Source organism: Hemicordylus capensis, chromosome 1 (genome assembly GCF_027244095.1).
Source record: "Hemicordylus capensis ecotype Gifberg chromosome 1, rHemCap1.1.pri, whole genome shotgun sequence".
NCBI lineage: Eukaryota > Metazoa > Chordata > Lepidosauria > Squamata > Cordylidae > Hemicordylus > Hemicordylus capensis.
In genome coordinates this window covers 221,800,490-221,822,594 of record NC_069657.1, presented here as the reverse complement: position 1 = coordinate 221,822,594, position 22,105 = coordinate 221,800,490, and the positions used below count along the sequence as shown (strand labels likewise).

Here is a 22,105-nt window from a genome sequence, read left to right as displayed (position 1 = left end):
CTTCTGAGTAGAGGCTGAAGCAGCAAGGAAGTAGGAGAATGTTCACTTAAGAACATGGGTGCTATTTGACTTGCTAGATTTCTATCATGCCTCCTAGGCACAGTGCCTTACAAAAGCACACACCCTACATTTAAAATACATTGAAACCACACACTTTAAGTAAATTGTTCTAAACTGTACTGTGTTCTGTTCACAGTAACTGAGTTAAGAAATGTTCATGTGATTCAGGGTTATAGTAACCTTAAACTGAAGGAATCACAAGTACCTGGAAAACATGTAACCATGCTGAGTGAAATGGCTAGTCTCATTTGTAAGAAAAGAGGTGTGTGAATTACTTGAGACAACAGGGGCTTGAAATATATTCATGTCTACAGTTACCCATTTCTCATTCTCTAAAGCTTGGCTGTATAGTCTCAATACTGAAGGGGTGGTTTAAGTAAGTAGCTGTGTGCCTTGCTGTTTGTTTCCCTATGGGAAAGAGGCTGCCAAGAAGTTTGCTATCTTCTCAATTTCTCAAAAGGTATCAAGTTAACCAAACTTCTGGATTTCTAAAGCTGCCCCACCATCAGACCCCAATAAAGAAACAATTAGCTGATACACAAGTAATGGGACAATAACTACAACATAACCAAATATGTAGACATTGCCACTAAGAAAAGCTCACTGCTTCATTGTTACAAAATAGGGCAGTAGAACATCATCCCTTATGCAAGCAGGTAAGGGGAATAGTTTATCTTTCAGCAGCCTAAAGTTGCTCCATCCTTTACACTCTCACTGCTTGCTTTACTTAATGATTTCAAAGTGTGTGCAGAAGACATGAAAGCAATGAGGCAATATTAACCACTTGTGCACTTTAGAGAGCTATGTGCTTATTCCAATTGTTCTAATATTAGATCAAATGAGTCTGTTAATTACATGCTGTAACTTTAAGAAAATGAGATACTGGCTATATCCTAGGAGTATGTTCACTATCTACATAAATCAAATTGAAAAAGTCTGTCTTGTGATAATTCTACATTTGATCTTTTCCCCTTTTAAAGTTGTCAGCTAATCACAATTAGGACGATGTTTCACATTGTTTTCTACTTATGGCAGCTTCTGTTGTCTCTGTTTTTATTCCAGGGCTACTACAAAATAAGAAGTGCAGTTAAGAACCCAGAAACCAATAAATAGGTTTAGTCTCAGGCAAAGCTGTTCAGTTACTGCCATATTTAAGGAATTCTGCAAGCAAAGTTGAGTAATGCAACAAGTTCAAGACACTTGGAAGGGATTGGAGTGTGCTTTCTTTGTTTTTGTTTTTATTTAAGACTTTTTAACAAGAGGGTTTAGTACACAGCAACAATTAATTCCAAATACAATTTAAAAACTTTTAAAAATTTATGCTCCTCCACTCAATGGAAGATGGTTTAAATGGCACACACAATAAAACAAAACCAGCAACACAGCCTTCCCCAGAATCCTGCACAGTTTTCACAATCTATTGGGTCATGGTAAGAGCTCAGAGCACACAATGCCAATAATAGTAGAGTTGCTAATTGTAAACCAGATTAGAGTACTTGATTTCTTTACTGATAGTGCATTACAGATGAGGCTTGAGGGACAACTCACAAACTCATCCATACAAACAACGAAAACAGCAATGTATAAAAATAAGCACCTGCTCTTTACATGACTCTGACAGTAGCATTTCAGCAAGGCCCTACTGGAAATCAACCTGTGCTCTTTCATATTTGTCAATACATAACATTGCCCCAGTCTTCTGCTGCTAAAATACTCTATCAAGGTGATTCCCTCTACCAAAATACACTTGGGGGGGGGTGGTTAAAAAGGTGAGACACCACCGTGTCATTTGTTGAGAGTGATGCTGAATTCAATACTCCTCACAGGTAAAAACTAGGTGAAAATGTTTGAGCAAGATCAGCTAGTTCAACCTGCATTTGAATCCTGCAACACAATATAGCATCATCCAGTAAAAGTGACAGTGTATAATACTGTATGTTAGACCGAAATCCCATCACTGTAATCACTTATCAGATTCACTAGCTGTACACTGGTTTTTAGGTATCTATGCCTGCTTCCCAGCCTCTGAACACTAAGGGTGGCATCCAAACCTTTGGTGCGGGGATATGGTGGCACTGGAAGGAAAGCTGCACTCATTTAAGTGGTAGCTACATCAGCACACCCCTTTTTTGGGAACAAGAGCGTCTCTCGATGGAGTACCACTATGCCAAAAGTGTGAATACTTCCTATTACATGTGTCAAATCACGGCTAATGCAACATCACCAAGAAGCTGTTCACTGTTACCATTACTTAAATTTTCCTCTCATTGCTTGTAACGTTTCCAAACTGCTGTGGATGTCTGCTCCAGCAAATCTGAACTGAAAGACATGCTACTGCCACAAGACACACACAAACACCGATTCTCTTCCATTTTTCCATTCAGAGCACTGAGGCAGCACAAAACACTCCCACCACTAGCCTTGCATTTGTCAGAGCAAGTATTTTCCCTAGCAGAGCATACTCAACGGTATACCAGAAACTTGTTTCCTAAAATCTTTGCAATGGGCAAAAATCATGATGCTTTGTTTTTGCCTCACAGACAACAGGCAAGTGGGCTGCCACTGAGAAAATAGAGCACTGAGATTTCAGATCTAGCAGAAGCTGAAACACATTCAAAGAAAAGCCCTACTAACTGAAAATGCCTCTCCAAAAATAGAACCTGCACTCTCTAGAACATAGGCTACTTTAAAAAAAAAGAAGAAGTACTCTGCTCTTTTAAGGAGACAATGTCAACCAGCAACTCCTCCCTCTTTTAAAAAAGAAGAAGAAAAATCCCACACCACACAGCTATTGCTTATGTGCTAAGCCAGCAGCTGCCACCCAAAGTGAGTCTTAGGAAAGGGGGAGCTAGCTTGCCCAATTTCTTGAGCAAAGCTCTGTGATAACGGCCTGTTTTTTTAATCATGCTGTATCAATCAATAGGCTTTTGGTGCCTAGGACATACATGCAAAATTATAGAAGGCAGTCAAAAGAGAGAGCAGGGGTATCCTGAAGATTTTTTTAAAAGACATGATTCAAAATGGCGGCCAAAGGGCGGGGGGAATGGACCACTATGAATACAAAACTCCAGCAAAAGACTGTCATCCCACCAGCTGTACAATGTCAGCACTTACCACACTGAAATTAATCCTCTGAATCAGCAAACTGGCAATAAGCATCTTTCCTTATGGATCCCTTTTTTCTCTTCCTTCTCCCCAACCTCCAAAGGTAACATCCCCCACACACACCAGCAACACTGTACATCAAGAATATCTTCTTTTTGCCATGGTTGTGCACAATGTAGCATTGGAGCAAAGCTTTAGTCAAGCCTCAGCATCACCTGGAATACACGGTTAGCCTGACTTGCCTCATAAATACTGTGTGTACAAACCATCAGATGAGGAAAAACGAAAGAAAAAGACAGCAGCAATTTATACAAAAGTAGGGCAAAGGCAGCCCCTGGAAACAAACAACCACCTGCCCTCAGGCCTGAAGTAAAAAAAGGCACCAGAGATTATCTTTCCTCTTTGAAACTGACAGTTCTCTTTGCAAGGAAACATTGCTTTGTTCCTGGTGCTGTGGAACAGAAGTGTTGCTCTTCTGCAGGAAGCCACCATGCAGGTGGGATGGGGGCAGGGCAGAGAAAGAAGCACAGTCTGGTCTCTGTGCACGATTATCTCACAGGTGAAAAAACAGGAGCTGAAGCAATGCAAGCTTTTTTTTTTGGAAGGAACATAGTTTAACAATGGGACATAAATTGGGCCCTAGTACTGTTTGCATTCCCTACAAGATACTAAAAGATACTAAAAACAACATAATGGAATGATCCGTATCTTTAAAATTTTGACAGCAGGACTCTGTGAGGGGAAAATCCATGTATACTTCAAATCTCCCAGCCCCTCCCTCCTCTCCCTTCCTACCCACCCACTCCCTTTTTAAAGTCAGCATTAAATTAAGAGGGAATGTTGGAAAATTACAACCAAGAGTTGGAATACCATCCTCATTTACTTGAAATAGCATGCAGTCTATGCAACATTACATACATACAAAGTCTGATTACTTTGGGCCTTGTACATAGCATCATCCCTAGACATTCTACAAAATTCAGAATTGTTCAAAATTTTAAAAAGAATAAAACCCAAGGAATTTTTTTACAACATTAATACTGCAAAATAAAAAGCATGAAACCAGCCGGAAGCAGGAAATCTAGAAACACCCTCTGCAGGAGGATGATCTTGGCCTGGGAGCAGCTACAAACTCCGACAGCAGCAAGCCTTGTAAGGCAACATGCCTGCCTCTAGAAGGTGTGTACAGTCTTGAGACGAGACTCCCCACACAACCAAATAATCATGCCCATCTTAAACAGTGCAGAGAATATAAGCCAATTTTCAGAGAAAGCATGTTTTCTTTTAAACTACCATTTCAGAAGCCTCCTCAAACATTTTTTTTAAAATGTGAGGAATATGCTGGAATTCAATTTACACTGCACCACAGAAACATGACCCTTGATCTGGTATGCATCTGCTCTTGGACTGAAACCTTGCTCTGCTGGTTAGGACCTTGCAAAAATGTGGCATACTTTATGACTATTATCAGCATTAATGCTTGGAGACTAGAACTCCAGGGGCAACGCTTGCTCAAATCACTTAATCCAAGATGAATGATATTGTGACATTTTTCAGAAGGGCAGAGAAGAGACTGACTCAGTTCAGATGTGAAGAATCCAAAGCTAAGGCAACCTAATTTTTTTTTTAAGAAGAGAGACAGTGGGGGGATAACTGGAAAAGCAGTCTTGAAAAGTTGACCATAGGATGCAGGGCCCAGTGCCACACATAAAGTGCATAAGTAATGGGAAGAACAGGAAGTTGAGCCTCCGTAGAAGAAGGAAGTTCATCTCTGCATAGCAGCAGTTAAAGTGAGAGGGCTTTAACTGTAGCCTCCTTATGCTATCTTTCCATTCTGCATTGTTCCCCTCAGATTACCCACAATTGCAAAAGCTCTATAACATATAGCAGTTACATAGGGTATGAGAAAGAAAATGACAACTTTCACATTTCTCTTCCCAGTTTTCCATCACGTTTGAACTAGTTCTCACAAGTGTCAACAGCATGGTGGCCCGCAAACTTTGCCATGGCTAATAGTGAGAAGTAATTTGTCACACCCTTCCCTTCCATAATTCACTTGCGAGTGCCAGAAAACCTGGGAGATCTTTCACATCACATTAGACTTTGGAGCAGGCAAACTCCTAGCTCAGCACCCTTTGAGAGGCCTGTCCTTTCCCATTTCAGAATTGGGAGACCCATGTTGCACTAAGCAGGGGGGTCCTGATGACCAGGGCAACACATGTAGATGCCTGCACTGCCATATAGTTCTTCACGGGGTGGGGTGCATCTCAAGCTCTTGCACACTTTTGCCACACAAAAATGTTATATAAATTGACACCTACACATGTACATCCAATGCACACTTATGCCAGAGCCAGAAGTCCACTCATTCTCATGGCAGATAAATGGTGTCATCACACACTCTCTACAGGAGACAGCAGTGTGAGCTAGAGACTTGCTCTTGTACTCCACTGTCTGTAGAACCACTGTGTTCTTGGAGAACCCAGGACCTAAAATACAACCTAGACTCCTCTCAACAAGATAGACTTGAAAAGTGGTCCCATTCAATAAAATTTAATCAAAAAAGCAGGACTGCTAGCCTTTTCCATTTGTAATTTTTGTGGACACACTGTGATCACCCACATAAGCAGGGGCTACAATTACCTATGCTTGAATAACTACTCTTGGTATCACCTGAAGTTTGTTCAAGGCTCATGTAAATAGTGCATGAAGATTATCTAACCCTTCAGTCATGGAGTCTAAACCAGTAAAGCCTGCTCAGATCTAGAAAGTAGATTCCTGCAAAACCAAGTTTTGCTGAGTTAATGAATGAACATTACCTTTTTGTTTGAAAGCGGGGCAGGGGAGGGGGGCTGACTAGCACAACTTGCCATTCTAGGTACACTTCTTTTCAGTTACTGAGGGTGTGCTCAACAGATCACTGTAACCTAACACCACATGATGCCATTGCAGCAGGCTTCCATTCACATACAGAAAAGACACCCACTGTTTTATAGATGGGAGAAAAAGCAGCTAACACTCTCATCTGTTTCTGATTAATTTTCCAAGAGAGTCAGTCATATGACAGCCTTTTGTATTCATAAGAAGGATCAACCAACAGACCTAGGTAATATTACTGCTCCTTGTCTGCCTGCACAGGCCCTTCAAGATATGTACTAAAATTTGAAAACAAAACTAAGAGCCAAGCCATACCATCTGCTTGGTATGCATGACGATGACATTTGGGATAAACGTAGCTGAAACATGCGAAAAAATTCAAACTCTCCCCTTCTCCAGAGACACTCAATCCACATTCTAATTCTCAGAAACTATAAAACATGAGGTAATTTCAGAATACTGCAGGCAGCCTTGGTGAGAAAAACCAGGGCTGAAGCCCGATGTGCAAATCCACAAGATGTGGATTACACACACTCTGAATGCAATCTGGTCATTAATATAGCACACCAGAAGAATAAGCATAAGGCCCTGGATATTCTGCAAAATTGGGAAGCAGAACAAGACTGTTTTCAGACAGCTCCACTTGGCTGGTATCAAACTTTACCAAGGACATAGCTCAATCTTAATTTTGAACCTTCAGAATCTCTCCTTTTGACTCCTGAACAAGAATGTTAACATCTATGAGAGGCCTAGCTTATGACTTACATAGTTCTATATAATGGGTGGCCATCTCCATTGCTACTTCCTCCTAGGCTATCAAAAATAAGAGCAGGTGATTCAAAAGCAGCTCCATGTGTGCCCCAGATCAGGCTAGGTGTGCTAAGCAGCTGCCAAAGTGTTTGGGTTAGAGATGCAAAGAACCAACCTGAGATCCAGGTGGTATGTGAATCCAAACTATTTACCAGTACCATGATACTCTTCCAATAGTAAGAGAGTGTAGAATAGGGAAGTGGGGAGAAAAGGGAGGGGTGGATGGCTTTTCGAAGCCAATCCTTCAGCACGGCATCCAGGATGTCCCAATTCCAGGGTGTACATTATTCCTGAGAAAAATCCCATGTCTTGATTGAATGGGTCACAATTTGAGCAATGGATCCATTAATTGGCAAGTTCATTACATCTCCTATATCTACACCTGAATGAGTCAGTTTCTTAATATGTCATTCAGCTCAGGTCAGCCGCTGCTGGCAAATGGAAGAGCCATTTCTTCAAACAACCAAATCATTTTTTTATAAAATGGAGGAAAAAAGCAAAAAAGAAAAGAAAAAAAAGAGTGGTTTGTTACAATGATCCTTCCTTCATTCAGTTCACTTGCCTGGGTCCCCCAGGTGCTGGTGGAAATCTGGGGAGCCCCACAATCCCCGGGTGAGTAAGGTACCATTCTGCCCCTCGCCATGGTGGTCTTCACTCTGAGTAGTGCATAATGGACTCTACGTAGTTCCCTGGAAAGAGTCCAGTTACTCCGTTCATTACACCTTCATACCACCCATCATCGTTTTTCTTTATGACATAAATGATGGCACCTTCCTGAAAGGAGAGTTCATCCTCCTTGTCTTTACTGTAGTCATAGATTGCCACAACTAGAAGCAAAAAAAAACAAACAAGGAGTGAAAAGATTCCAAGAGAGGAGCACTTTCCTGGATCTCATAACATTTCAACATTAAATTTCAACTGTATAGTTTCTCTCTTCCAACAATGGACATTTCACTTTTGCAGTGGGATATTTGGGGGGGGGCGGGGCTATTTTCTCCCTATTTGCATAAGTAGGCAGTTACCCATTATAAAACCAACATACATTTGAATCCACTTAAACACATTTATTCTCAAATACCATAATTCTAAACAGAAAATTAGGAGATAGGTTTTGCTGCACACCACTCTTCTCTCAGCAGCACGTTTAAACAACATAAGCAATAAACAATTTGTTGCTGCTGCTAGGAAACAGAAAGCCTATCTAGGGCTTCTAAAATGGCCTGTGGAAGAAACATTACAAAGTGATTTCTCCCTCCATTTTCATGTGATGAAAAGTGATTTTGGTGAAACTGGCCCCATGCAGTAAAACTGACAATTACTGCACCATATAGAATTGCTGGTAGCTTTCGTTATTGCGGTAGAAGGCAAGCACATCCAGGAATTCTAATGTCCCATTTGTTTCCTCAAAACTGTGCACTGATGGAATAAAGGGGCAAGTCCCCTTTCCAGGAACAAGCAGAAATCAGTACAAGCAATGGCTGCATGGGACAAAAAACTGAAACAGCAACAGGTATTATGTTCAAAGAGGTCTCCAGGATGTACCAGTCTCCTGTCAACCAAGACTCCCTGTCTACCTTACTGTAGTTCTTCTAAACATGGCATACACAGAATTACAAGGGGTTTGGGTAGCCCCACTTAATTCTACTGTACAGTTGCCTACAGAATCATATAGCGAGCTGCCATGTAGAAATATTTTCTCGGCTATGGTGTGAAAAGTCACTGGACTGAATCACGTGGCCACTAGCTTGGTTTCTTCACACTCCAACCTTCTCATTTCTGTTCCTTTCCTCAATAAAGGATCCTGAACTAGTAGCTGATGTACAACCACAAAGAGGAAAAGAAGCCATGGATATGCTTACTACTCAATATGCTTTTGCATGCTGGTACCCATCTGATACAGCAAAAAATGTGCATCTCTCTAGCAGCTGGATTCAACATGATACAGCCTTGAGACAATGGTGATCAGCAGTTGCTAATGGGCAGATACAGAAAACAGGGGTACCACATCTCTGCACCTCATGTATTTTGAAAGTTTCTCTCACCCACTTGACAAGATGGGAGCATGTGCTAGTTCACTTGTTAAGATTACTACCTGTGTATCCAAGACCTTTCCCCACTTGTTTTGGAATCCTGAGAAAGGCAGCAAAGTGCCTTCAACCAGGACCCAGCATAAGCTGAGAGGGAAGAAGTCGCTGCACAGGGACAGGCTAGCATTCGCTTTGCCTTCTGCTGAGGAGGACCATGCTTCAGATATGCCACAACATGGCAAAGAAATGCCTTGCACGTTGTGCCATCACTTGGCAAAACTATGTGACATTCCAAGGACCTCAAGGATTAGTAGATACTGGTAAAATATATGATGCCCGATTGGTGTCAAATAACTGGAAAAGCCGTTAACTTCTGTTTCAATTCGATGCGATTTTCAGCCAACGTACCTTTCTCCAAGTAGGTCCTTGGTGCCCATGGTGGATCCTCCTCAGCATAGGGGTCACTGTATTCAACCACAGCTGCTTCCTCCTCTTCATAATCTTCTGGAGGAGGGGGTGGAGGTGGGGACTCATCAAAGACTGGTTCATCTACAGGAGGTGGGGGAGGTGGTGTATCTGAAACTAAAGAAGAGGAAAATCTACATTAAGTTCTTGGAGTTTAAAAGCATATATAATACTAGCTGGGTCAAGTGCAGAACATCTGCGCCTCCGGCCGCCCCACCCACCCTCCGCCGCCACCACTTTTTTCTTCCTCCTCGCTGCCGCTTTTAGGCTGGTGGGCCGGAGTACCCACTTCTCCCTCACCACCCACTGCCACTTTTGGGCTGGCCAGCTTCTTCTCCGCCCTGCCCCCGGCACTAGCGGGCCAGCCCACTTCTCCACCACTGCTGCTTTTAGGCTGACTGGCTAGTCAGCCGGCCAGCTCCCCCCACCCCCAGCCCAGCTGCTTTCTGGCCTGCCACTAGCCAAAACCACAGCCGCCATTTTCTTCCCCCCCACCCATACCCGTGGCTATCCGGCAGCTTTCTGAACCCTCGCGAGAGCTGCCACGCATAGGATTAGCCAAAGGTACATCTCAGATAATTAAATTTATAGAAGATAGATAGATAGATAGATAGATAGAGAGAGAGAGAGAGAGAGAGAGAGAGAGAGAGAGAGAGAGAGAGAGAGATAGTCAGTGCAAAAAGCGCCTTACAATTCTTTTTCTCTCTCATCTACCCAACAAGAGGCGTAGCCAATGTCCATTTTACAACTGAGAGACACAACTGGCCATTATGGATGAAATGACAGTTGAACTTCAGTCCCACAAATCTCCCAGGCCCAACTCTAAAGCTTGATCTGCAACATTGTATCTGAAGGGGAGACTCCACACTAACACCACTTTTAGAAATTTATGCCCCACGTTACATGCTACCAGCCCTTCCATCTGCACCCAGTTATACCAGAATTATACAAGATAATTCCTGGTTAACATATCATCTCTCCCCTTGTGTTAGCATATAGATTCACAAGAAGCAAAACACACTGACGCCACGCAGACTTGTAAAGCAGAAACTTTAGAGTTTCAATATGCAACCCCCATAGGTGATCACACAATGGGGCAACCCTCACATGAAATGGGGTTTCCCCTACTTTATCTGATAGAAGACTATTACAGCAGCACACATTTCAAACAGCAGCACTGGTTTTAGCTGCTGGTTGGAAATCAGGCAGTGTTTAATAAACAGTTTATGAGAAGATTAAAAGGTAGAAGGAAGTCCAATGTTGATATCACCCATGCATACAAAGAACATGTGGAGGGGCAGGCTCCACCCCCAATCCCTGTGCATTCCCTGAATGCCTGAACACAGCCTCCATGCATTAAACTAGACATGATCTGTTGTACGAGCATTGGAGATGGAGCCTCCCTCTCACCCATCTACTCACACATGTTCACTAAACACACAGATGATAATGTATGCTGATGTGTTACAGCAACAAAGGTTGCCTGTGCTTCACTCACACTTGGCATATATAGGCGAGCTTATGCTTTAAGATCCCCGCAAAGAAGTTCTCTCTACCTAAACCACAGGACAATAAAAGAGCACACTTACTATTTTCCTGAACTCTGGCCACAAATCCCATTAGTGGTAACTGAGGAGTTACCTGTAGGATGGAGGGAGGAGGTGGTGCAAGAGACACTGCAGCAGAGGAGTCATAATAATAAAAGAAGTCTCCAGTTAGAAACATACTGAACACAACATGAAAAATCATTCAGGCAGTCAGGCTTCCTGCTAAATACAAAAGGTGGTGTCACTTAAAGGGGGAGAAATCGTTAGCTGCCCAAGTTAAGAGTCACTGCCAAAGACAACATGAAAACTTGCTTTAACTAGCATTTAGCATGCAGAGCTTTCATGGGAAGCCAATGCACTGCCTGTTTCTGTAACGAGATATGTTTAAGTGACATCTCCAACAGTCACCAAAGAAAGATATTCTTGAAACAGCTTCATCCAAATCACAGACTTGTGTGGCTATTGGGAAAGAACTTGATATGGATCAAACCCACATAGTTTTTTCACTGCTTCATTTCTGCAGCATCTGTGTTCACACTTCCGAGAGGTCAAACATTAACAGCTTTATAGTTCATGTACAAAATTAAATATTTGAAAGAAACACAGTTGCACAACACTCCTTTTTCTTAGTTTGAGCTGAGAAAGTTTAGGGCAGGAACTTAATTCACTTCACTCAAGGTCTCTCCAACTGAGTGAAAAGCTATGAACAGAAGAGCTTCAATGAACTGTATGATCTCATTGTTTAAATACGATTTTAGAAAAGTGCTCCAATTCTGTAGGGGGCTTTGAGACAACTATCAAGACAGAAATAACTCAAAGGCATGCTGCAGAAACTGTATTTACTTTCTCCCAGGGAGGTCAATGGGAGCTCTCACTTATAGGATTGTAAAGCAGCTGTCTTCAAGAAACACAGTTCAGCCTGGGTCAAAACCTAATCCCCAACACTGGTGACCTGAGGGTGATGGTTTTGCCCACTTTTCAGCAATGTCACAGACTCCGGCTTTGGGTTTTTTTGCCATGCCTCAGGAGTGAATGGATTTCATTCATTTCTATGCAAGAACACTAAGCAAGTTTTTTTTTAAAAAGCCACCGAAGTTTTATCCTTAGGCCATGAGCTATTGCCGACTGCAGAGTTTCATATTGCTTTCTTCATGTATGAGGTATGTCTGTAGCAATATAACAAAGGCTTTACAGGGATGCAATTCAGTCTACATGTTTAGGAAGTTAATAGTAAACACACTTGGGCAGCCATTATTGCATTAAGGATGTTTTTTCACACCATAAATGAATGAATGAAGCGAGAGAATCAATCCTAGGTTTTACCACCATCAAGCCCCACCTCTTCCCTCTCTTCTGCCCTTCATAATCTCAAAATTGTTTTCTGAGGTTCCCTCTCTGTAAATTTAACAAGCTGTTTCTCAAAAGCCATTTTTGGTCATCTGTCTTGCCAGTTCTTCCTTTTACTGATACCACTGCAAACTGACTGTCCCCATCAGACCTCTTGTACAATGAGTCTTTTTGCAAGTCCTGCTCTGGAAGAGGTCCACGTCCGTGAACCTTGCTTTAATTTAACAACCCTTCAAGCAACTAAAATTCTACATCTATAAAACCTCTTGTTTATTGCTTTGCCACAAAGGAAAGTTATTTTCTTTGTGATCTACAATTCAAGTCAGTAACCCCCTTCAAGTCATTCCTTTCTTCTTGGATAAACAGATTGAATCAGAATTCTATAACGTATTTACAGACTATTTGGCATCCTTTGCAATGGCAACTGCTAAAGGGCACCTACTACAACAAAAGATTTTAAAAAACACAATGAATATCAAGAAAACAAGCTTGCACAGGAAAAAATCTTGGCAGGTCTTCCTATATAACTGTTTGCAAGCAGATACTATCTTTTGAGTATACACATGCAGAATGGTTCACATGCCAGTACAAAAGTGTAACACATATATGCAGGCATCATACAGGACATGCTAAAGAGCCATGTTCAACACACATTTGTCACAATGTGCCCAGAGGCGCTTAGGCCCAGCAGAGTGTTTGATATGGGAAATCCAAGTTAGAACTCCAACCGAGCCACAACATTCAATGAGCATCCTCTGCTAAGTAAGCCTCAGCCTACTCTGCCTGCTGCAGAGTCTTTCCACACTGAGAGGAGCTTTAGGAATATTTCCAAGTGCGACCGTGAGGCTTAATTCTCACAAAGAAGACCGGTGCTAAATCTGTGTCTGTCCTGCACCACTTCAGGCTGCAGTTGGGATGTTCTACCATAATACCACATTTCTTCAAAGAAGAAACAACCAGGTCAGGGAGCAGGCGGAGTCTCCGCTCAAGTGTCTAGTTTACCTACATTCAAGGGTGAGTGAGTGAGCACCATGCAATCACGTGAACTTCCACCTACAGATTTACCCCCTCCTGTATTCCCTCAAAGCTGCGTGGCTGAGTGCGTTCGCCCCCCGCCCAGCCGATTCCAGCAGCTGCGCTGAAAGGGCTGCTTCAATTGCCCCCTTTCCCAAGGCTGTCTTTCCCCCTTCTGCCATGTTGCCTTTTGCAAAACCGGCTCTCTCCTGCAAGCGGAGTCCCAATTGGCAGCGGGGCAGTGAGGGCTGGCTATGCTGCTGCCTGCCAGCCAGCCGGGCTCTGCACGCACGGCAGGGGTGCAAGGCAGCAGCAACCAGCAGGCAGGAGCCCATCTCACTCCCCCCCCCCCACCCCGCTTTGCTTTCTCTTCCTCCTTGTCCTGGCTTGGTTCTCTTTTTACTTGGCTTTCTTTGTTCTTGTTCTGTTTTAGTTTTGGTAGTTGCTGCTGCTACTACTACTCTTTCCGGTGCTACTGTTAGCTCTGTTTTGCCTTCTTTGACTTTCTCTGCCCCTTGTCCCTTTTGGGACTCCTGCCAGAGTTTGGGGTGCAGTCACTAGTTTAGCTTTACTGAGAGCTGCTGTAGCAGTTTCTCCTGAGTTTTCCTTACTTGCCCCTTGTCCGTTATGGGACTCCTCTGGAGTCAGTTTGGGGTGTGATTTTTGGCTGCTGTTGCGACTCTTTGGACATTAACCCAGACCCCTTGCCCTTCTCCTGCACGCCCCAGTGCTACATTCGCAGCTCTTTCCTCTTGGGGCTCCCCCCCCCCTTTCCTCTTCCTCTGATCTCTCATCCCATCTTTCCCTTTCCTTCCGAGTTCCAATTCTCTCTTTGATCCCTCTTCCCACCCACCCCTTCCCTCATCTTTACCTGCTGTCTTTTTTTACCTTCTTGCCTTCTCTTGTCTGCTTTTCCTCCCCGCCAAACTACATTCCTACCCCGCAACATTGTTCTCTCTCTCTCTCCCCCGCCCCGTTACTCTTTGCATCCCTGACATTCCCCCTCCCATGCCAGTCCTTTTCTTTGCTGTTGCTTCTGTGCTTTAAGACTCTGAAGACTCCCCACATGCAACCATGACAGGATTCTCCCCCCATGACTGTCCCTGAGGATGGAGACTGGGGGAGGGAATGGTAGGGTGTCCCTTTTAACAAATTCAAGTTGCATTTCAGAGTTGAGAAGAACCAAATTTTTATCCATTTTCTTTGTAAATTAGCATGTTGCAAAGTTAGAGTGCTGATGAGTGGGAGGGAACTGTTGGGGTGAAGTTTGCAAAAATATTAGGAAGCTCTCTGCAATGCATCCAGAGATATTAACTGGTGTGGAAAATATTATAATGAGCAGTCACCAACAAAATGCCTTTTCTAGCATTACCTGCTTGCAAAGCCCCTCTTTCCCATAATGGGATAACCAAATGGCCACATCTGAGGAGGAGGAGGACGACGACGACCCCACATGGGAAGATGATGCTTTTAGAGAAAACAGGGCTGTAATGTGTTTCACTGAATAAGCTCCAAGTAGGAATCAAACCTCTTTCCAAAAAGAAACTATTCTTTGCAATGTATATGCATGCTCCTTTTTCAGCTTTGATTATGCCTTGTTTTAGATTCTGCCTTGTTTTTATTATACTTAAATGTGAAGTGTAAGAATTGTATAAATAGAATAGAATTGTAAAATACACTTCTTTCCTTCCACGTTTATGGAGTGAATGAGTGTGTGCATGCACACACGTGTGCTGTATCTACAGTGGTACATAATAATGCACATGTCTGCACACTGCTTTGATACTGCCACCCAGAACAAAACGGATTCCACTCACTGGTTAAAAAAATTAGAGGGAACACTGACCACCTCATCCACTATTTGTGAGAACCAGACCTCAGAAGTAAAAAACAGTGCTTCACCCAAAGAAGCCATCTATTTGAGTCTAAGTATTGCTATTTGTTAAATGGAGCACCGCTGGACCAGCATGGCTCTGACACATGAGGTTCTTTCCAGCAACCCTACTATTGCTAGGAGTGGAATATGGTCTTCATCACACTGGTTTCTATGACGTAGGACCATGATGAGATTTGAGGGGAGGGTATGTGGGCCAGCAGCAGCTGCACATTCCCTGTCTTGTGATGCTTGTTAGGGCTAGGCCCTTCCAAGCATTGGCATCTTTGATGATGGAGTAAAGTGATGAATTCTGTCATATGGCCCATCTTACCTGGGTTCTGGCTATAAAATGGTCCTCCATTCACCTGGTTTTGAAGGCTATTCTGTGAAGTGATGGAGGGAGGACGCCTGTATGGCAAAGAGCCTCCAATTGTCGGAGGGGTGTGCCGAGTTGCAGGTCTGTTCATGCTGTAGAACTGAACAGGATGACCTGTTTTGGAAGAAGAAAAATATACAGATGGCAAGGGGAACAAAATTCTTTGAAAACTGAAGCCTAGATTTCTGCATATACCTTTAAAATTTACACAACACAGTTTCCCATAATAATAACCAGTGATTAAACATTAATACAAAACCCTACAGTTCTGTGTGTTTTAAAATTAAGCAGTTCAACTGACATACTATGCATGATAGACAAACTGGTTTGTGTTTACATGTATATGCATACATGAACCAGTCCCAAGTTACTCCCAATTTTAACTTGTTTCACAAGTCAAAGAATGCTGAATTATTCACACATAACTACTGACCAGACCCGTCCCAAGTTACTCCCAATTTTAACTTGTTTCACAAGTCAAAGAATGCTGAATTATTCACACATAACTACTGACCAAACTTAAGATTCTGCCAAGTTGCTCATTTCAGGTGGAGGAATATTATTCACCACATCCTCCCAATCTAGGAGCACTGCTATCACAAAGCCTAGAGCATAATAATACTTTTCAAATGTCAATGAAATAAATCTGAGAAATCAATTTTGCTACTGGTAATTAGTTCCTTTCTCTAAATATTTAAATGCCTTAGACACTGTCACCAACTTAAGATTTATCTCCATGCTTCAAAGCTTCTCAAAACAATGACACAAATTTTAGATGCCATAGAGTTAGACAATACACCTACAAAATTTTGAATTTAGATTTATGGCAGTGAGCGGTAAAAAAAAAAGAACAGCTGTTAGAATAATCACTGTCTACAAGTCCAAGAACCTGAGCAAACAGTAATGAATATGAAAACAGGGCATTTTAAAAACCGATCTTTATACCTCACACAAAGAAATATAATAACCCAAACCATCCTAATTCACAAGCTCCACTGTCAGGAGATGGGGGTGGGGGGAGCAGATTACCATTGTAAGCAATAACCATTCAGTCTTCGAGAGCACATACCATGTTTGCATATTCACGGGGTTCACTTGGCAAAATTATAAATGCAATTTGACTTGCTTAAGCCTCCATTTGACTATGTACTGAATCAAGAAGAAATGCTCCAATTCTTTTAAGAGAAAGCAAACGCTACTGGCCCGTATCAGATCATGCTGATCTCAATATGTCAGATACCAGGATTCTGCCAAGTGTACATACAGTCCACAACTGAAGAATCTATAGTTACCATCCTGCAAACAACATTATTCAGAGACATGGTATGCTATTAACAGGATTTTAATACCTCTAAGTCTTGCCTGAAATCAAAATACCACTCTTTTTCCAATGCAAATCAGATAAATATGGAAAAACAGATCATAATTCAATAAACTCTGAGCTGCTTTGGCTAGCAATTATGTCTTCCAAGTTGGTCCAGCTGCCTGCAACAAAGAAACCAGAGCAGAAACTCACCTGCAGAAGGAGTGGAAGAGGCAGCAGGGGGAGTTGGAGAAGTGAAGCCATCAGCAAGGGGCTGAGCCCCTGCAGCAGCAGCCGCAGCATCTGGGGCAGCGGAGGATGGGGCAGTAGCAGGAGGGAGAGGAGTGGGAGCAGGGGCAGAAGTAGTAGGTAGGGGAGAAGTGCCAGCGGAGCTAGCAGGGGCTATGTGAAAAGAGGAGGAAGAGGAGGAGTTAATAAGGTGGTTCAGGTTAGCAAGGAGTAGAAAAGCTTTTTGAGTCTGAGTTAGATGTTCCATAAATGCTTAAAAATTTTAGCAAAAAAAGGTGAGGAGAAGGAAGGTTAGAAGAATGAGGTTTATGTGGGGAAAGGGGTTAGCCCTAATGTATGCAGCAAAAAAAGGTAAACCAAGAGCAAGAATTCACCCTACATTTAGCTTACAAATGTAAATGACACAGTGCAGTATTTATCACATAGTACTCAAGGGGACAAATAAGTCATATAACTCTTAGTTCATTCAACATTAGTTATATAGTAGAAGGAGAAAGTGTGCTTTGCCCCTTATTTTTGGTATAAACAATAAAAGGCACTCATTCACAAATGTTAGCTTTCTTCTTTTGTTGGAAGTGCTTGCTAGGAAGGAAGAAGCATGCTACAATACTCTAATCTGCTTACGAGAAAAAAGGATTCCCCCCCCTGTATTTCTGCAAATATGGATAGCAGTGAAATAATCATTTAGGTGTATGGAAGCACAGCCTAACTCTTCCTTTTCTCTGTGCTAGCCCAAAAATGATCTGGTGGCTTCTCAACAAAGTAGGAGACTACAAATAAGGGGCAAATCTACCCCACTGCAATCATCATGTATTCCAAAACTAGAATAGGGTCAACTAGCCTTTACCAACTGCATCATCTTGTTACTTTTTCCAAGCAAGAAGTTTCACTCAGGTTATTGTATTATTAATGGCTCAGGGGGGGAAATGCTTGACTAACAAGCAGAAGGCTGCCAGTTCAAATCCCCGCTGGTACTATATTGGGCAGCAGTGATATAGGAAGATGCTGAAAGGCATCAACTCATACTGCACAGGAGGAGGCAATGGTAAACCTCTCCTGTATTCTACCAAAAGAAAGCCACAGGGCTCTGTGGGCGCCAGGAGTCGAAATCGTTTTGACGGCACACTTTACCTTTAGGGTCCATGTATTTTTATTGATTGATTGCCCTAAGGCAAGGGTAGGCAACCTTGGCTCACCAGCTCTTGTTAAACTACAACTCCCATCATCCTCAGTCACAATTTATTATGGCTGGGAGTTCTAGTTCAACAGCAGCTAGAGAGCCAAGGCTGCCTACCCCTACCCTAAGAGATGCCATATTGTAGAAGACAGTTCAGTTTCCCAATCACTGAGGATACATACCCCAAAAGAGTAGGAATCCAATTATTATGAAGAGATCATGGGATATGAAATAGTTACCACCTATATTATTTGGCTTTCCTTCCCTGCTAATAACTTTAATTAACAGCATGTTCTTTGTAATGGAGGAAGAGACGGCCCCAATACCTTCAGCACACATTGGCCTTTGTTTTCATATTCAAGTGGTATCCTCGAATGCCAGAATCCAAACTGTTTACATGCAAATGTTCTTCTGTGCACATCCCTTTAAGATAAAACCAATCTATTCTGAAGCTGTCCTGAAGTCCAGAATCCCCTTAGACTGAAGGGGCTGCCAATAGAATCCACAATCTCTCCACAACCAATGTGCTGGCCACACTTTGTGCAGATGCTCTTGAGATCTAAACATATTCCATGTAGTTCTCTCTAACTAGAACACAACTGGAATCTGATCCCCACCCGCACCCTGAAGTGAGTCTCACAATCAGTGAGATTCGCCTGAATGGGGTTAATTGGGAGAGCGGGCTTAGCCTGCTCTCCCCACAGACGAGCACACCAGCCGCCCACACAACTGCCATCACAGAGCCATCACAGAGCCAGCTGGGGCTCCAGGAATTGGGGGCTGCATGGCCCCCGGAAGTTCCAGGATGTCCCACACAAGTGTGCGGGGCATCCTGGAGAGACCCCCAGGGCGAGGAGGCTTGTTTCAGCCTCCCAGCGGGGGTCTCCTCGTGTGTTGCTGTGGCGTGGAGCCACATCGTGGCAATACACGGTCAAATAGAAGGGGTTAGCGGAGCGCTCGCTCCGCTAATCTCATCTAAGGGGAGGGCTACCTAAGCGGGATACCCGCTTTGAGGAAACTGGGCTCGCCAGCGAGCCCGGTGGTTCTAACGCTCGCCCAAAAGCGGGCCAGGATCCCTTAGCCCGCTTTTGGCCAATCGTGAGAATCTCACTGTGTCCATCCATTTTGCTCCAAACCATTGTAGGATTTTTTAAAAAATCAAATCAGGCCCGCCACCGCCTAAGTTGAGGTGCTCAAATTGAACAAAAGATCACTATTCTTATGCATACATGGTAAACCACGCTACTGTGTGGAGTAAAAACCCTGGAACAAAAACCCATGATCCTCCTCTTTGCACAGGGTCTGAAATACTCTGATAGCTGGCACAGGGAGTGTGTGAGTTCTCAAATAACCTAGCACAAAGCCCCAAACTCATCCCCACATGCCAAAATCTATGACTCCGAACGTACAGCCTCAACTACAGAACTGAAGAAATGTTTCATGGTATCATCTACCCAACATGCTTCTGTTGCCACTAGCTTAAAAGGAATCTTCCATTTGTCACCCAAGGATGCACATAAAAGCAGTAAAGACAAGACATTTTGACACATTACAAACAATATAGAAGCAATGCAAAGCACTACTGTTTTCTAAGTTTACACAGTGCTGGAAAAAGACAACAAACAATCCACATCTACAGTTTAAAAAAAAAATCTAATCCCAGCTGTAAATCAAGTGAACTACCAAAGCACAAAACAAGAGAAGAGAAGAGGACAGGTCCCCATTTACCTGGATACACACTGGGAGGGGATGGAGTGGGGACAGCAATAGGGACTCCCACACTTCCACTTCCACTGTTCTCTCGACTGCTGCTCCTACTGCTGGGGTGACTCCCTCCACTGCTCCCGCTGCTGCTAAAGAAATCAAAACCACCAAGGTATCCATAGTCCATTCCGTGCTGAACACATAATGACCATGTAGAAGAAGCTTGCTAATTTTGCAGTTAGGCGAGAAATAAGCGATAACTTCTTTTTAAAAATGTTGGTGCCCAAGCTAAAATTAGGATGCACTATACGCTGCCCGCTAGCTTACAGGAAATTGCCTCCAGGAGGCTGCCCAATGGCTGTAGGCATTGTGGAACTCTTGGTGGATAGCAGGGCCAGTTTCAGTAGGAGTTCAGTTTTATTTGCGTTGCTTCATATACTTCAAATAAAAACACTCAGGCAGGCCTAAAATAGTTTTAGCACAATACCATGAGCTCTCACCAAGCTGCCATTACTTTTTTGCCTGGGACACCTTTCCCTGTTGAGCAGATCACTTTCCACAGTACAGACTGTTTCACCAAGGCCCTTTTTGAGCTATGATAATGTCTTCTGAAAGCCCACAAAAAGCCATTGTCAGCCACATTTCCCTCTCTGAACTGAACAAATTTATCTCATATTTGTTTAAAGTTATAGACATTTTCACAGGCAACGTCTCAACATAAAATTTCCAATTTCAAAACTTATTGGGAAGCAACTATAAAACCTCACAATTGCATTACTCATTAGCAGGCACCACATTTTTATAAGTTGTGTATTGCCATGGGTGCCAAGGTGGAAAAGTGATTAATAAATGTTATCAACAAAATACACACGTTAGAACGAATGAGGTCTTGAATGCAGTTACAATTCAGCTACTAAAGTGTATGCTGCTGCTATATAAACTCTCCCCAGACAAACAATCGCACATTGTGCAATGTGTCATCCAAGCAGCAGGGTTTCCCTCTAACTCCCAATGGATTTCCCAGGAAATCACATGAATTTATGAAGTTCTAAGGGTTCGGGGGGCAGGGAGGGGTTTAAAAGCAGATTGCTATAAGCTGTGTTTGTCTTAATTAATGTTAATATTTTGTGCAGGAGCAGACTGAATACCTGTAAGTGCGATTCCTCTGATTCACAGAAGCTGTTCTAACAGGGCTCTGTTGCGAGGGAGCCATATTACGGGTAGGGCTAGGTACATAGTCATTTGGTACCACTGGAGGACGCACTGGCTCCAGTGTGCGATAGGGAGAGTGACGCCTACACAAGAAAAACATATGTATGGAAGCAATTTCAGACAATGAAATACACCAAAGACCTTTGGGTAAGGCAGTGTAGAATGCCTGTTCTCCGTTCTATTTAACAGGCAAGCGCAGCACCCATGATGGATTTCGACAGGAACAAGAGAGTCCCAATTTCCCACTCCCGCAGCTGGTGTGCATGCAGGCTGTGTAAAGGAAGGTCTGTGTGTGACTTTCATCTTCCTATCCAGCTCTCTTAGTCTTGACCCAAGTGGTTTATGCTCTGGAACACAAGTAACTTACAGCCTGGACAGGATTATGAAAGTGATGCACAGGTTTTTGGTTTCCCTTCACAGATATGTTGCAGGCTGCACAATAAGCTATGGTTGCTTTGGGGAGAGTGAGGAGAGAGAGCGGGACTCTATAGTAATCCTCCACATGCAGGCACTGGGCCCGTAGTGGACTATCATGCCCATGGTATTTCTCTATTCACGTAGCCCAGAACATTCAGGCCGATTGCTCAGTATAGAACTACTCTACAATGGAACCAAAAGCCTAAAAGGCTCCTGAAGGAAAAAAAATACTATTAAAAATATTTAAACATTTTCAATGGCTTATTCACTACAATTTGGCTATACTATGAATGGATTGTCTGCCTACAAAGTACATAGACAACACACCACTAACTCATATAAAGTAGGTGGTCTGTTAGCCTAAGGTTACAATCATAAGTACTGTTCACATCTGGCAGGCCACTGTGTGAAACAGGATGCTGGACTAGATGGGCCATGGGCCTGATCCAGCAGGGCTGTTCTTATGTTCACATACTTGGGATTAAGTACTACTGAATGAATAGGATTTAATCCCACTAATGAGGCATTACTTCCAAGTA

General features: G+C 43.0%; 1 protein-coding gene across 12 annotated transcripts in view; it reads right to left on the bottom strand.

The window, feature by feature from the left end:
• Positions 1-1,276: 1,276 nt before the first annotated feature.
• Positions 1,277-22,105, bottom strand: part of ABI2 (abl interactor 2) — an 86,995-nt gene continuing 66,166 nt past the window's right edge. For 2 of the 12 annotated variants that reach the window (XM_053281135.1, XM_053281144.1), the window contains 7 exons: positions 21,086-21,232; positions 19,962-20,086; positions 17,021-17,209; positions 15,460-15,618; positions 10,934-11,020; positions 9,288-9,461; positions 1,277-7,679 (listed from right to left, as the gene is read on the bottom strand). In XM_053281135.1, coding sequence (XP_053137110.1) covers positions 7,504-7,679; positions 9,288-9,461; positions 10,934-11,020; positions 15,460-15,618; positions 17,021-17,209; positions 19,962-20,086; positions 21,086-21,232 — 1,057 coding nt within the window. In that variant the 3' untranslated portion in view covers positions 1,277-7,503. The remainder of the gene's footprint in view (positions 7,680-9,287; positions 9,462-10,933; positions 11,021-15,459; positions 15,619-17,020; positions 17,210-19,961; positions 20,087-21,085; positions 21,233-22,105) is intronic. The other 10 variants (XM_053281154.1, XM_053281173.1, XM_053281163.1 and 7 more) reach the window with 5 other exon arrangements.